Consider the following 13598-nt stretch of genomic DNA (forward strand, 5'->3'; position numbering starts at 1 on the left):
TATATTTGTTGTTTTCAAGTCGGTTTCTATTCAACCCATAGTTGGAACCCTAACAGGTACTACTACTCCGGGTCAGAGTGGACCTGGGAGCAATGGCAATTAAAGGGTGGCTCCACACTCCCCAAGGCCCACAAGCTGGGGCCTCACCATCGAATATAGTTTAAGGTCATATCCAGGACCTAGAAATCAAGTGTTAGTCCCCGCAAATTCTGAGAACTTTGACTGAGGTAAAATAAAACAAACAAAAGTAGATTGTTCTCGTTCTGTCAGCTACATGGTCTAATGGATAACATCATTGGTTTATATCCAGGACCAATCAAACTTGGAGCTGAAACATTATCATGGCTATGATTGACGCAGTCATACATGCCGGAAACATGTGGAGGTGACGAAACAAATATCCAAGGCAACATGCCAATTAAGATGGCCCCGGCAAGTAATGATGGAGAACCTTCTGAATGATCTACCTATACGTCCTGTTTTCTGTACTATTATCAGGGCAAACGACAACCAAAAAAAAAACAAAAACACTCTATCCTCGCCATCTAACAAGTATATTTAACCATCTTCATAATCTGTTTTGCGATGCGTGCGATGCTTCCATTCAGTCTAAAGAAACTGATGTGTATAGGGTTAGGTTGTATTTGCATACTGAAAATGGTATGAATAACCCTTAAACACCGAATGCATTTGAAATACATTATTTATTTGAACATGAATAGAATAAATAGAAATGTTTATAACGGATGGAAGAGTAAACGATATTTGGCAGCAGCCATATTGTCCAGTGTCTCTCTCTTTTCCTGTCTGGCTGCCAGGCATAACTAATGACTTTCAATGGAAGGGAGATAACTCTGCATTTATTCATTTATGAGTTATCTCTCTTTGAGTATCTAACACCTCCTTGAATATGATGCCTGTAAGATGTGTGATGTGGGTCAACTTGTAGGACTGAGGTTGGTTTGCGCCTTCGTTGTGATCTTCGCATTCGACTTTCCTTTTTAGCCTTAATTTTTTTCCTGCATGCTGAGGTAATTCAAATGTGTCCTGTAGAATGTTCAATGGAATGTCATTTGATTGTCTCTTTGGAAGGTATGAATGACGCAGTTGATTTGCGTGTCTGACCCAAATAGATGATTGTACATCAACATCATGTATGACTTTCGTCATCTACCAAGTATACTTAACTACCTTCATAATCTGTTTTGCGATGCGATGCTTCCATTCAGTCTAAAGAAACAATGGACACCTCCCTGCGCGTCTAGTTGTGTGTTGCTATGTTGGCATATGATGGAATCCTTGCGGTTTGTAAAATTGTTGAAAGTTGCTCAAAGATAGATATACGCCATGACAGACGTCAGACAAAGCATGAAGTCACCTGATGTAAGGAGCAAAAAATATAGGTGTTGGAATTCTTTATCCTTTATCAGAAGCATGGTCGATCATTAAAAAGAAAGTATCTCAGGAGAAGTGTCTTTCTATATCTCTCTCGGTTTCCTCCTATCTTGTGTACTCTCTATTTTTTTTTTTTTGTTGTTATAGTTACTCATGGTCATCAGGACCAAGCTAAAGGGACAAGTTTTACATTTTCTTTTATTATTATGATTTTTTTTATTAATTTATTATTATTGTAATTATTATTATTCATTATTTTTTTTTATTAATTTATTATTATTGTAATTATTATTATTTATTATTTTTTTTTATTAATTTATTATTATTGTAATTATTATTATTTATTATTATTTTTTTTTTATTAATTTATTATTGTAATTATTATTATTTATTATTATTTTTTATTAATTTATTATTATTGTAATTATTATTATTTATTATTTTTTTTTATTAATTTATTATTATTGTAATTATTATTATTTATTATTATTTTATTAATTTATTATTGTAATTATTATTATTTATTATTATTTTTTTTATTAATTTATTATTATTGTAATTATTATTATTCATTATTTTTTTTTTATTAATTTATTATTATTGTAATTATTATTATTCATTATTTTTTTTTTATTAATTTATTATTATTGTAATTATTATTTATTTTTTTTTATTAATTTATTATTATTGTAATTATTATTATTTATTATTATTTTTTTTTTATTAATTTATTATTATCGTAATTATTATTATTTTTATTTTTTTATTAATTTATTATTATTGTAATTATTATTATTTATTATTATTTTTTTTTATTAATTTATTATTATTTTAATAATTATTTATTATTTTTTTTTATTAATTTATTATTATTGTAATTATTATTATTTATTATTTTTTTTTATTAATTTATTATTATTGTAATTATTATTTATTATTTTTTTTTATTAATTTATTATTATTGTAATCATTATTATTTTTATTTTTTTATTATAATCTATGAGGACTTAGGGCTAAAAAAAGTGAGAGTTATAAAGTCGCTGGAAGTAAACCCAAGGTGCACTTTCTACTCTGTTTGATAAAAAAATAAAGAGTTAGTTGACTGGAAGGTGAATTTATTGATTCATACAACATCCATGACAATTTCTCTTTTCGACGGATTCGACTGATAAGTAGTGACTCCTTTTTTTTTTTCAGTTGTTGTGCGTCAGATGTAATTGTACTTTTGAAAAACTTGTTGATCTGTTCAGAATTTAAAAATACTAATGATCAGCGCTCAGTAGCTCCTTATTGGAATTCGGGTAGAGTAATGAAACTTACCGATGAAACTGATGGATTAGTTTGCTCAGCTTTGATAAAGAAAGGCGATGTTTTGCAAGAGCACTCTTTGAAGCATTTGTTTCCGTTAGAGCTTACAGTTACGCATTCGTTTCAAGTGCCTTCGTCTGATGAAGGTGTTGATCTTCCTTGCGAAAATGATGCCGAGAATCTATGATGTCCATGAATCTATGTCAAGACCTGTGAGATCAAAGAAGTCCGTTGAAAGAAACCCTGAATTTATTTGGTATTAAATTTGGTAGTTGTGGAATTTCTTTTGCTCTCTTTTTTATCAGGAGAGTGTTGGAACTCATTCTTGCTTAATCTTTCTTTCTTTTCCTCTTCTTTCTTATTTTTTTTTTTTTTTTTTTTCATTTTTCTTAAACTTTTTCTTCTAGGGGATGGGACATCCAACCAGATGTCTGACATTTACCCCTATTTTAGTGAGTCCAACCAAGAGATCTTTTCAGGATTCTAGCCGTCCCTTTCAGTGCAATCGTTTGTATTTCACTTGCACTTGGTTCACCGGGTATGCTTGCTATGTACTTTTTAAAGTTCTTTTTCATAAGCCCAGTTGCTCCTATGATGACTGGTATAATTGAAACGTCTTTTAATTTCCAATTTCGTTTCATATCATACATAAGTCCTTGATACTTTGTAATCTTTTCCCTCTCAACTCTGTTAAGCCCTGTATCATTGGGTACACTGACCTCTATTACGGTCGCTTATGTATGTTGTATCATGTGACTGAATAGCACTTGCGGATTGGCTCGGGAAGTTCCCGCTCGGTTTTTTAAGATTGCAACATTTTCGTCAGTTGAGGATTTGCAGTCCACCCATACGGATAGGTGAGCTTTGTCTCCGTCAATGAAGACGTTAAAATTTAGAAGTTAGAGATCTGCGTTCCGATGATGCGGACATGTGAATTTTGTCTCCGTCAATGAAAACGTAGAAATTAGAACAGTCTTAACGGGACTTTAAACCAGTTGATAATCGGGACGTTGGAGAAACTCACCAAGTGTAGGTGATATTTTTATCCTGATGTCGTTGACCCGACTATAAACTCGTCGAGGAAGACTTCTTAGTAAAGACATTAAAATCAGAAATCTGTTAAGTGAGATTCTGTTGTTGAAAAGACAAATCTACGTGGATTTCCAAGGAACTCTAAACGAATATTCGTGATTATTTTTCATCAACATGAACTTTAAGGATATGAAAAAAAAAAACGAGAGTCAAAGGGAAATAACTGTGGTTGAACTATTTTTGTGAACAAGTAAAAAAGATATAAATGGTCGATCATTAAAAAAAAAAGTATCTCAGTAGAAGTGTCTTTCTATATCTCGGTTTCCTCCTATCTTGTGTACTCTCTATTCTTTTTTTGTGTTATAGTTACTCATGGTCATCAGGACCAGGTTAAAGGGACAAGTTTTACATTTTCTTTTTATTATTATTATTCTTTTTTTTATTAATTTATTATTATTGTAATTATTATTATTTTTTATTTTTTTTATTATTATCATCTTTATTGTAATTATTATTTATTATATTATCTTTTTTGTTATTATTTTTTATTGCAATTATTATTTATTATTAGTTTTTATTATAATTATTTATTATTTTATATTATTTTTATTATTTTTATTGTAATTATTATTTATTTTCATTATTAGTTTTTTATTATAATTATTATTTTATATTATTATTATTTTATACTATTTTATTTTTATTATTATTTTTATTGTAATATTTATATTATTATTATTATTATTTTTATTGTAACTATTATTTATTATTTTTTATTGTAATTATTTTTTATTGTAATTATTATTTATTGTAATTATTATGTATTATTAGTTTTTATTATTAGTTTTTTATTATAATTATTTATTATTTTATATTATTTTTATTATTTTTTATTGTAATTATTATTTATTATTTTTATTATTAGTTTTTTATTATAATTATTATTTTATATTATTTTATATTATTTTTATTGTAATTATTATTTATTATTTTTTATTATAATTATTTTTATTTTATATTATTTTTATTAGTATTTTTATTGTAATTATTATTTATTTTGTTTACTTTTTATTTTTTATTATTAAAAAAATTTATTATTTTTATTATTATTATTATTTTTATAATTATTATTAGTTTTTATTATTAGTTTTTTATTATAATTATTTTATATTATTATTATTTTACCTTTTCTTTTTTTTCCAATAAATTAGCCGAAAATCGATTAAAAAGATTTTCCCAAATCTCAATACCCCTTATGTCAAATCTTTAGTCTCTTGACTGAAAATTGACAGCGTAGTTTGGTAGGGAAATGTACACACACAGACAAACACCCACACTGTACTGACATGCAGAAGTTCAAGTGTAATATTAAAAAAACATCTTGCTGCTCAACTCCCTACATAGTCTCCCTCCAAATGATGTCCCTGATAGTAGCCCTATACATCAAAGTCGCACTGTGCCTTGTTTGGAGTGAAAATGTAATAAATAATATCCTACATTTTTTTTTTTTTGTTCGCTAAAGTTAAGTGCATTTCATCTCCAGAAGCCAATATCTCCAGACAGCCTGATCTGGTAGCAACAGCATAGATATTTAAATTTTATACATACACATACATAAATATATACACATACATATAGATATTTAAATTTAATACATATACATACATAAATATTTTTATTCTTTTTCTTTCAAACTCTTTGTATCTTCAATCGCTAATTTGTAGTGTTTGGTTTGGTTGTTTTGTAGTGAATTGTATCACTTTTGTTCGCTGCCTTGCAGAACATGATTGAGTTTTGCAATGGGAGAGGGAAAAGAATTACAGTATTAATGTTTGGTATATTTTTAAGTTAGGAAACAAGTAGTGTTGGGACAATTGGAAATCGGAAAATTTGGGGGTACCAGAATCGGAAAAATTTGTACCGATTTTCCGATGCCAAAACGATTCTTTTTCCTTTTTTTATTTTTTAAACCAAAATCTTCGATTGCTGGTAATAATGATAAAATAATAAATATTTATTGATTTTAAAACAACCAGTAAAGCTAAAATCGATAAATCATCTTCTCCTCTTTGACGTTTAGGAAAATATCTGCATATTTAACAAATGTTTTTATGAAAATTGGGGGAAATAACCATCTTATAGTTAAATAATTAGAGATTTATAAAGAATCGGAATCGGGAATTTAGCACAGAATCAGTAATTGTATTGGAATCATGAAAAATATTGGAATCGTCCCATCGCTATTTTAGACACTCTACAAAATTAACTCTTACTGACCTTTGTTTGACCTTGTTGCAACTATGGTAGTTCTCTCTCTCTTTCTCTCTCTCCCTTTCCCTCTCTTCCTTTCTCTCTCTTTCTATCTTTCTTTCTCTCTCTCTTTCTTCCTCCCTTTCTCTTTCTCTCTCTTTCTTTTTCTTTCTCTCTCTCTTTCTCCCTCCCTCTCTTTCTCTTTTTCTTTCTCCCTCTCCCTCTCTGAAGAGTCTTAGAGTGGATGAAACGCGGAATATTAAGTGTAGCTTAATCTCCATATATATTTTATAACTAACTAACTATATATATATATATATATATATGTGTTAGGACGATTAATCGGAATTGGGATTCCTAAAAATCGGAATTGAGGGAATCGGAATCGGTATCAGAATCAGAAATATTGATGCCAAATCGATTCTTTTAATTGTCTTTTATTTTTATTTGATGTTGTTTAAACCAAAATCTTCCATTGCATTATTGATTTTAATGATAAAATAATAAATATTTATTGATTTTAAAATATCAGTAAAACTAAAATCGATGTAATAATGATAAAATAATTAATATTTATTGATTTTAAAATACCAGTAAAACTAAAATCGATAGATCATCCTCCACAAGTGTATTTTTGATGTTTAGGAAAATATCTGCATATTTAACGTGTTTTTTTTGAAGATCGGAGGAAATAGCAATCTTATAGTTAAATAATTAGAGATTTATAAAGAATCGGAATCGGTAATTGTATCAGAATCGTCCCATCACTAGAAACAAGTCAGGAAATGGGGGAGATAGAAAGAGAAAAGGAAATGGGAAGAAGGAAAGGGGGGAGGGGGTTGTTTTTGTTTTTGCAGAACATGATTGAGTTTTGCAAAAAGAAGCAGAAAAACAAAAAGCATCAACGTCAGGTGCGTTTCATCTCAGGAAGCCAATATCTTCAGACAGCCTGATTTGGTAGCACTAGGAAGATTAATGAGATGGATAGATTGGCAGTTGAATGATAAAGAATATTATGAGAGGATTGAAATGGCACATGAAAATAATAACATTGTTGCATGAAAAAAAAAAAGAAAGAATTTATTCTGTTTGGATTTGTGTTATGAGAAAAATCATACAATGACGAAGGTGAATGGGGACGAAACAAAATTTTCTTTTTAAATAAAATTTCCTTTTGGATTCTTCATTAAGTTTTTAATAACCGTATTTGTCATTCAGAGAGGTCCGTCCATCACCGGTCTGATCTGAAAAAAAAAAAAATAAAATAAATAAGATGAATAAATAAAAAAAAATAAATAAATAAATAAAATAAAAAAGAAATAAATAAAATAAAAAAGAAATAAATAAAATAAAAAGAAATAAATAAAATAAAAAAGAAATAAATAAAATAAAAAAGAAATAAATAAAATAAAAAAGAAATAAATAAAATAAAAAAGAAATAAATAAAATAAAAAAGAAATAAATAAAATAAAAAAGAAATAAATAAAATAAAAAATAAAAACACTAAAAAATAAACACATTAAATAAATAAAAATAAAACAAATAAAACAAATAAATAAATAAAAAAACATAAAAAAATAAAAACAAATAAAAATAAAAACATTAAAAAATAAAACAAATAAATAAATAAAAATTAAAAAAAACATTAAAAAATAAAACAAATAAATAAAAATAAAAAACGTTAAAAAAGAAAACAAATAAATAAAAATAAAAAAAACATTAAAAAATAAAACAAATAAATAAAAATAAAAAACATTAAAAAATAAAACAAATAAATAAAAATAAAAAACGTTAAAAAATAAAACAAATAAATAAAAATTAAAAAAAAACATTAAAAAATAAAACAAATAAATAAAAATAAAAAACATTAAAAAATAAAACAAATAAATAAATAAAAATTAAAAAAAAACATTAAAAAATAAAACAAATAAATAAAAATAAAAAACATTAAAAAATAAAACAAATAAATAAAAAATAAAAACATTACAAAAATAAAACAAATAAATAAAAAATAAAGAAATTAAAATAAAATAAAAACATTAAAAAAAAATTAAATTCTAAATGAGAATAAAAATTGACAGAGATTTGAATCTTCATCACAAAACTACCTGAGGTAGTTTTGTGATAAAGGGACATAACTCTTGTATCCACAATAATACTATGCAATTTCAAAACAATGTATTTCGATTTTATTTTCAATATCTTACAAATAGTTTAACAATCTTTTTGATTAATACTTAAAAAATGATACATTTTTTTTATTCCATGGTTCCATTATTCCTGCTTCGACCCAAATTAAACGAACACAACTTTTTCAATAAATCTATCAAAATCTTTTCTATTGGTTCAATTTTTACAATATTTTCAGGGCCAATGTGAAATTTTATGCCCTTTCCAATAAACCGAATATAATATTTTAGATAAGCGTTTTTTTTTTTAAATTCACCCCACATTTTAAAATGTCTATTAAAATTTAAATAATTAATTTACCCACCAAAGTTTTATGTATCACAAATTGAAGATAAAAGATCAATAAATAAAATATTCTAATTTAAAACAAACCAAAACGTAAAACTCTCTCTCTCTCTCTCTCTCTCTCTCTAGCAAGCAGTGTGACGCTGTTATAGAGATAAAGACTAGTAGTAGTAATAGTTTTAGCAGAGAGTTAAATGTTATGGTAGTATAAATAGTCCTCTTAAGACTTGATTTTGTTGAAAGATTTTATTTTTTAAATCGATATTATATCAAATTATATAAAATAATATCTGAAATGAAACAGAAGAACATGGAGATTATTATTACTACTATTCGAAAGGAAATTCGTTAAATATTTGGCGAGGAAATTAAACATTTGTTTTTTCAAGCAGTACCCAGGGCGTCATTATGCAATAGTCTAGCAAGTAACATAACATTTTGTTGTCGAGCAATTTTCATTGTTTCATTATTCCTGCTTCGACCAAAATTAAGCGAACACAACTTTCTGTTTACCGCATTCTTTTGTTGTATAAGTTATTCTAATTTGCATGCCTCACTACAATGGATAATTCCACTGCATTCCTGGAATCGCATCTAACAAAAATGTATTTCTTTTGACTTTTTACAACTGCGTTCAATACTAATATTCGATCCTAATTACTTAATTGTGAGGCAAGGGTTTCAGTGGCAAAGGGAAGTTCTAGACGGCTGAAAAAAATACCGAGATAAGCAGAGAGCACATACAGCACCTCATACGGCACAATCAGTTAAGTAACATTGAGCCTGGCCAGTACTAGATGGGTGACCATTTGGAAAGGCGAGGTGCTGTATGTACCTTCTGGGAATGTTGGCTGTGGAGCCAGCACCCTCACCCCGAAAAAAAAGAACTCCTCGCTACAAAAAGATCCGTGGATGGCCTATGCCCCTCATGGGGCTCAAGGTTATGAATGGATGGAGATACAGCACTTGGAATTCTGCAAAGGGTCACCCATTTTAGTACTGACCGGGCTCTATGTGGCTTAACTTTAGTGATCTAATAGGAGCTGATGTGTCATTTTTTTCTATGCTGAATTCATGAAGACGTCGTGTACTTACTTGAAGGAGGAAGCCACACTACTTTCTCAGCATCCTCGTCAAAGTGTTTCCTATGAACCGCATTGATATAGCCTTCAAGCACAACCCTATTAAATCTTAATTGTTTAGTCACAACTTCCAATATTTGCCACTGTTTTACAATGTCTTTCTATAATTCTTCAGATTCATACGTTATGATCCTAAAACTGTAATGTATTTCGAGTTAAAGCCCCTTTATTGCTGTGCCAATCATTTCAACCAGACTTATTAGATTGCAGACCCCTTTTTTAGACCCTATCCAAGAGGGTGAGACATGTGGTAGATGTGGCAACAGTACTCCGTATATGGGTTAATAGTGGTCTTATAAAGGTACGGGATACTCTCAGGTGTGAGCAGTTTTCTAGCACAATAGAGGGATCCCACCTTCCTTTTTGTTTTTTTTTATCATTGTGCCATATACTTACATGTTTACACAACCATCACTAAATATAGCTTCAAGCATAACCTTGGTAGAGGGTGGAATAAAGGTTTATTATCTTCTGTGGTGATTCTGTATAGTCTCAAGAGACAATGGATACCCCCTGCATTGTGATGTACACATTTATAATAGAAGTGATAGACAGTGGATCATACATGGGCGAATGGTGAAGCAGTTTTCTAGCACGATAGAGGGAGCCCACCTTCCTTTTTTTTTTTTTTTTTTAAAAAACAAACTGTCAGCCCGAGTCAAGCCAAGGGTTACTGTATTCACCATGTTTTCCATAAAACCTTTTTCAATTATACTCATCTCCCCTCCAAGAACAACGAAGATCAGGCTTTTAAATTTTATCATTTTGTGGTTTGAGTTGTCCCCCTTTGCAAATTGGCTGTTTGGAGAAATGGAAAACTAGATGGCTCTGGTTGATAGTCAATTTGCATAAGTGGAGAAATGGGCAGCATATAAACGGTACTTTTTTAAAGCAGGCGTGAAGAGCGCAGAGAGTGAAACGACGGTTGGAAGAAGTGATGGCAAATTCTTTTTGTGACGGTGAATTATTTTTGGACGTTGAAGAGCTGAACCTTTTGGAAGGAACAGCTGTGTCATATATTTTTTTTTTTAATTTCTTTTTTTTCTCTTCTACTTCATGACACCTTTTAGTAATGACCGGGCTCTACGCTGCTTAATTTTCGTGATCTAATGGAAACTGATATGGCATTTTCTTCTATGCCGAATTCATGAAGACGTCATGTACTTACTTGAAGGCGGAAGCCACACAACTTTTTCAGCATCCTCGTCAAAGTTGGCCTCGTTCTTCCCCTAAAAAATTAAACAGAAAAAAGAAAACATTTAAACAACAGTAATAGCATGAATATAAGTCAATCGTGAAACTGTATATCGCCGACAATCCGACAATGTATGTAGCTGTTACGGTAGCATCTACCTAGTTAGCATATGTGGAGTGTCAATGGTTGGTACTGTAAAGACGGGAGAGACCCAGCGAGACACCAGATCGAGAGTGAACGGTGACACAGCCAACACCTTCTCCAGGGACGGTCTCCCCATGACAATGGACTCTATGTAAATATTTCTATATACTTTCTTGTTTTCAATATATCTGTTCTATTTTACCATTGTTATTATTCTTTCATATGCTAACTCCTACCCACCGTGTTTCCCATGAACCGTATTGATATAGCCTTCAAGCACAACCCTATTAAATCTTAATGGTTTAGTCACAACTTCTAACGTTTGTCAATGTTTTTCAATATCTTTCTATAATTCTTTCGGATTCATATGTTATGATCCTAAAACTGTAATGCATTTCGAGTTAAAGCCTCTTTATTGCTGTGCCTTTATTGCTGTGCCTTTATTGCTGTGTCTTTATTGCTGTGCCAATCATTTCGACCAGACTTATTAGATTGCAGACCCATTTTTTGGACCCTATCCAAGACGGTGAGATGAGTGGTAGATGCACCAGATGTGGCAACAATAATCCGTATATGGATTAATAGTGGCCTTATAAAGGTACAGGATACTCTCAGGTGTGAGCAGTTTTCTAGCACAATAGAGGGAGCCCACCTTCCCTTTTGTTTTTTATCATTGTGCCATATACTTACATGTTTACACAACCATCACTAAATATAGCTTCAAGCATGACCTTGGTAGAAGGTGGAATAAAGGTTTTTTATCTTCTGCGGTGATTCTGTATAGTCTCAAGAGACAACGGATACCCCCTGTATTGTGATGTACACATTTATAATAGAAGTGATATATCCAGTCGGTCATACATGGGTGAATGGTAGAGCAGTTTTCTAGCACGATAGAGGGACCCCACGATAGAGGGTTGGTTGGTTGTGTTTGTTTTACGGCATATCAACCCTTTTCAGGTTATTTAATGCCGAATCCAAAGATTTTGAAGAAAAATTTTTTTAATAGAATATATTTGTTGTTTTCAAGTCGGTTTCTATTTAACCCATAGTTGGGACCCTAACAGGTACTACCACTCCGGGTCAGAGTGGAGCTGGGAGCTGGGAGCAGTGGCAACTAAAGGGTGGCTCCACACTCCCCAAAGCCCGCAAGCTGGGGCCTCACCATCGGATATAGTTTAGGGTCATATCCAGGACCAACACGATAGAGGGAGATCAGTAAAATGAAATGCTACCAAAATAGCCACATTTTTTTTGTTTTAATTTAAACTAAAAATCAAATCTTTTTTTTTTTTTTACAAGGGAGTGACCAGTTATCAAGGCCCGAAGGCCACTCGAAAATAAGGGTTAATGAGAAGGATGGTAGAGTTTGCTTGAAGCATTGCGCATAGTGTGAAAGGAGTTATGCTTATCATTATATTGTCGCACAAGATGGTAGGTGTTGATGTCCCTAATTTTCGAGAGTAGTATCTCTTCTTCACGTAGAATAATTTTGGAAAAAAAATGTTTTTATGTTTCAAGTTCTTTATATCTTCAAATATTTATTCATGGTGTTTGGTTTGGTTGTTTTGTAGACGAAAAATGTTATCTGGGCTGGTGCATCTATCACTAGTCTCTCCCTCTTAGACCGGGTCCAAAGAAGAGTCTCCAGTCTAACAGGTCCCGCGTTATCAACTAAGCTCCAACCCCTGCCCCACTGCTGCAATGTTACATCCCTGTGCCCATTATACAGGTACTTTAATAGAAGGTGCTCTGATGAACTCATTGCACTTGTGCCCCTCGACGTACATATCCCAACAAACCCGCTAGAGTTTTGAAATTCCCTTCCTGCTACCTGTTTCCCAGACTATACTGATAAGCAGAAATTTAAATGTAACGTAAACCAACATCTTGCTCATCTTCCCTAAACATGGCATCAAATAGTAACATGTGCCTGGTTTGTGAGTAAAAAAAAAAAAAAATTTTTATTTCTTTTTTTTTCTTTTTTATATTATACTAGCTCGGGGTACCCGGCGTTGCCCGGGTGTTTTTGGGTGTGTGTGAAAAAAAAAAGAGGTGGGTTTGAAAAAAAAAACGGAAGCTTTTACAACACGCAGTAAAGTGTGAAAAAAAAAAACAAACAGGTGCTCGTTTTTGATTGACATGACGGCGATTTTGTGCGGGACAGTGTTTGTTTTGAAAAACCCGCTCGCCCGTCTGATACGACGAAGTCGACACTGGCTCTGGGCCTGTTGTTAGAGTCGAGTTTCGCTTTTTTTTATACCGAAAACCGAATGTAACGCGTGCCGATGCGGGAAATGTAGAATAATTAAGGTTTGAAAGTGAATAAAATTAAATAGACAGGCGAGGTTCGCGGGTAACTCTGAGATATTACAATTTATGGATGATATAAACAGTTTTAAGAAGTTGTGAAGCGAGCGAGCGAGCGGTTCTCCGAAAGAAGCCTTTTGCGGACATCACGGAAAAGTGAACACACACACATACATTTTCGCTTTTATATATAGAGATTTTCACTTCAAACAAGGCACATTGCCACTTTGGTGTAAGGGGCTACTATCAGGGACATAAGCTACTGGGATACTATGTAGGGAGTTGGGCAGCAAGATGTCGGTTTACGTTACACTTGAACATCTGCACGTCAGTACAGTTGAGGAAGC

At 30.9% G+C, this 13598-nt stretch overlaps 1 protein-coding gene across 1 annotated transcript in view; it reads right to left on the bottom strand.

Moving 5' to 3' along the window:
- Nucleotides 1-7039: 7039 nt before the first annotated feature.
- Nucleotides 7040-13598, bottom strand: part of LOC145269225 (kanadaptin-like) — a 69234-nt gene continuing 62675 nt past the window's right edge. The window contains exons 12-13 of the mRNA XM_080124845.1: nucleotides 10771-10831; nucleotides 7040-7229 (exon numbers count right to left, since the gene is read on the bottom strand). Of these exons, the coding sequence (XP_079980971.1) occupies nucleotides 7180-7229; nucleotides 10771-10831 (111 nt within the window). The 3' untranslated portion in view covers nucleotides 7040-7179. The remainder of the gene's footprint in view (nucleotides 7230-10770; nucleotides 10832-13598) is intronic.

Source organism: Euprymna scolopes, chromosome 45 (assembly GCF_053919585.1).
Source record: "Euprymna scolopes isolate OS-2025 chromosome 45, ASM5391958v1, whole genome shotgun sequence".
Classification (NCBI taxonomy): Eukaryota; Metazoa; Mollusca; class Cephalopoda; order Sepiida; family Sepiolidae; genus Euprymna; species Euprymna scolopes.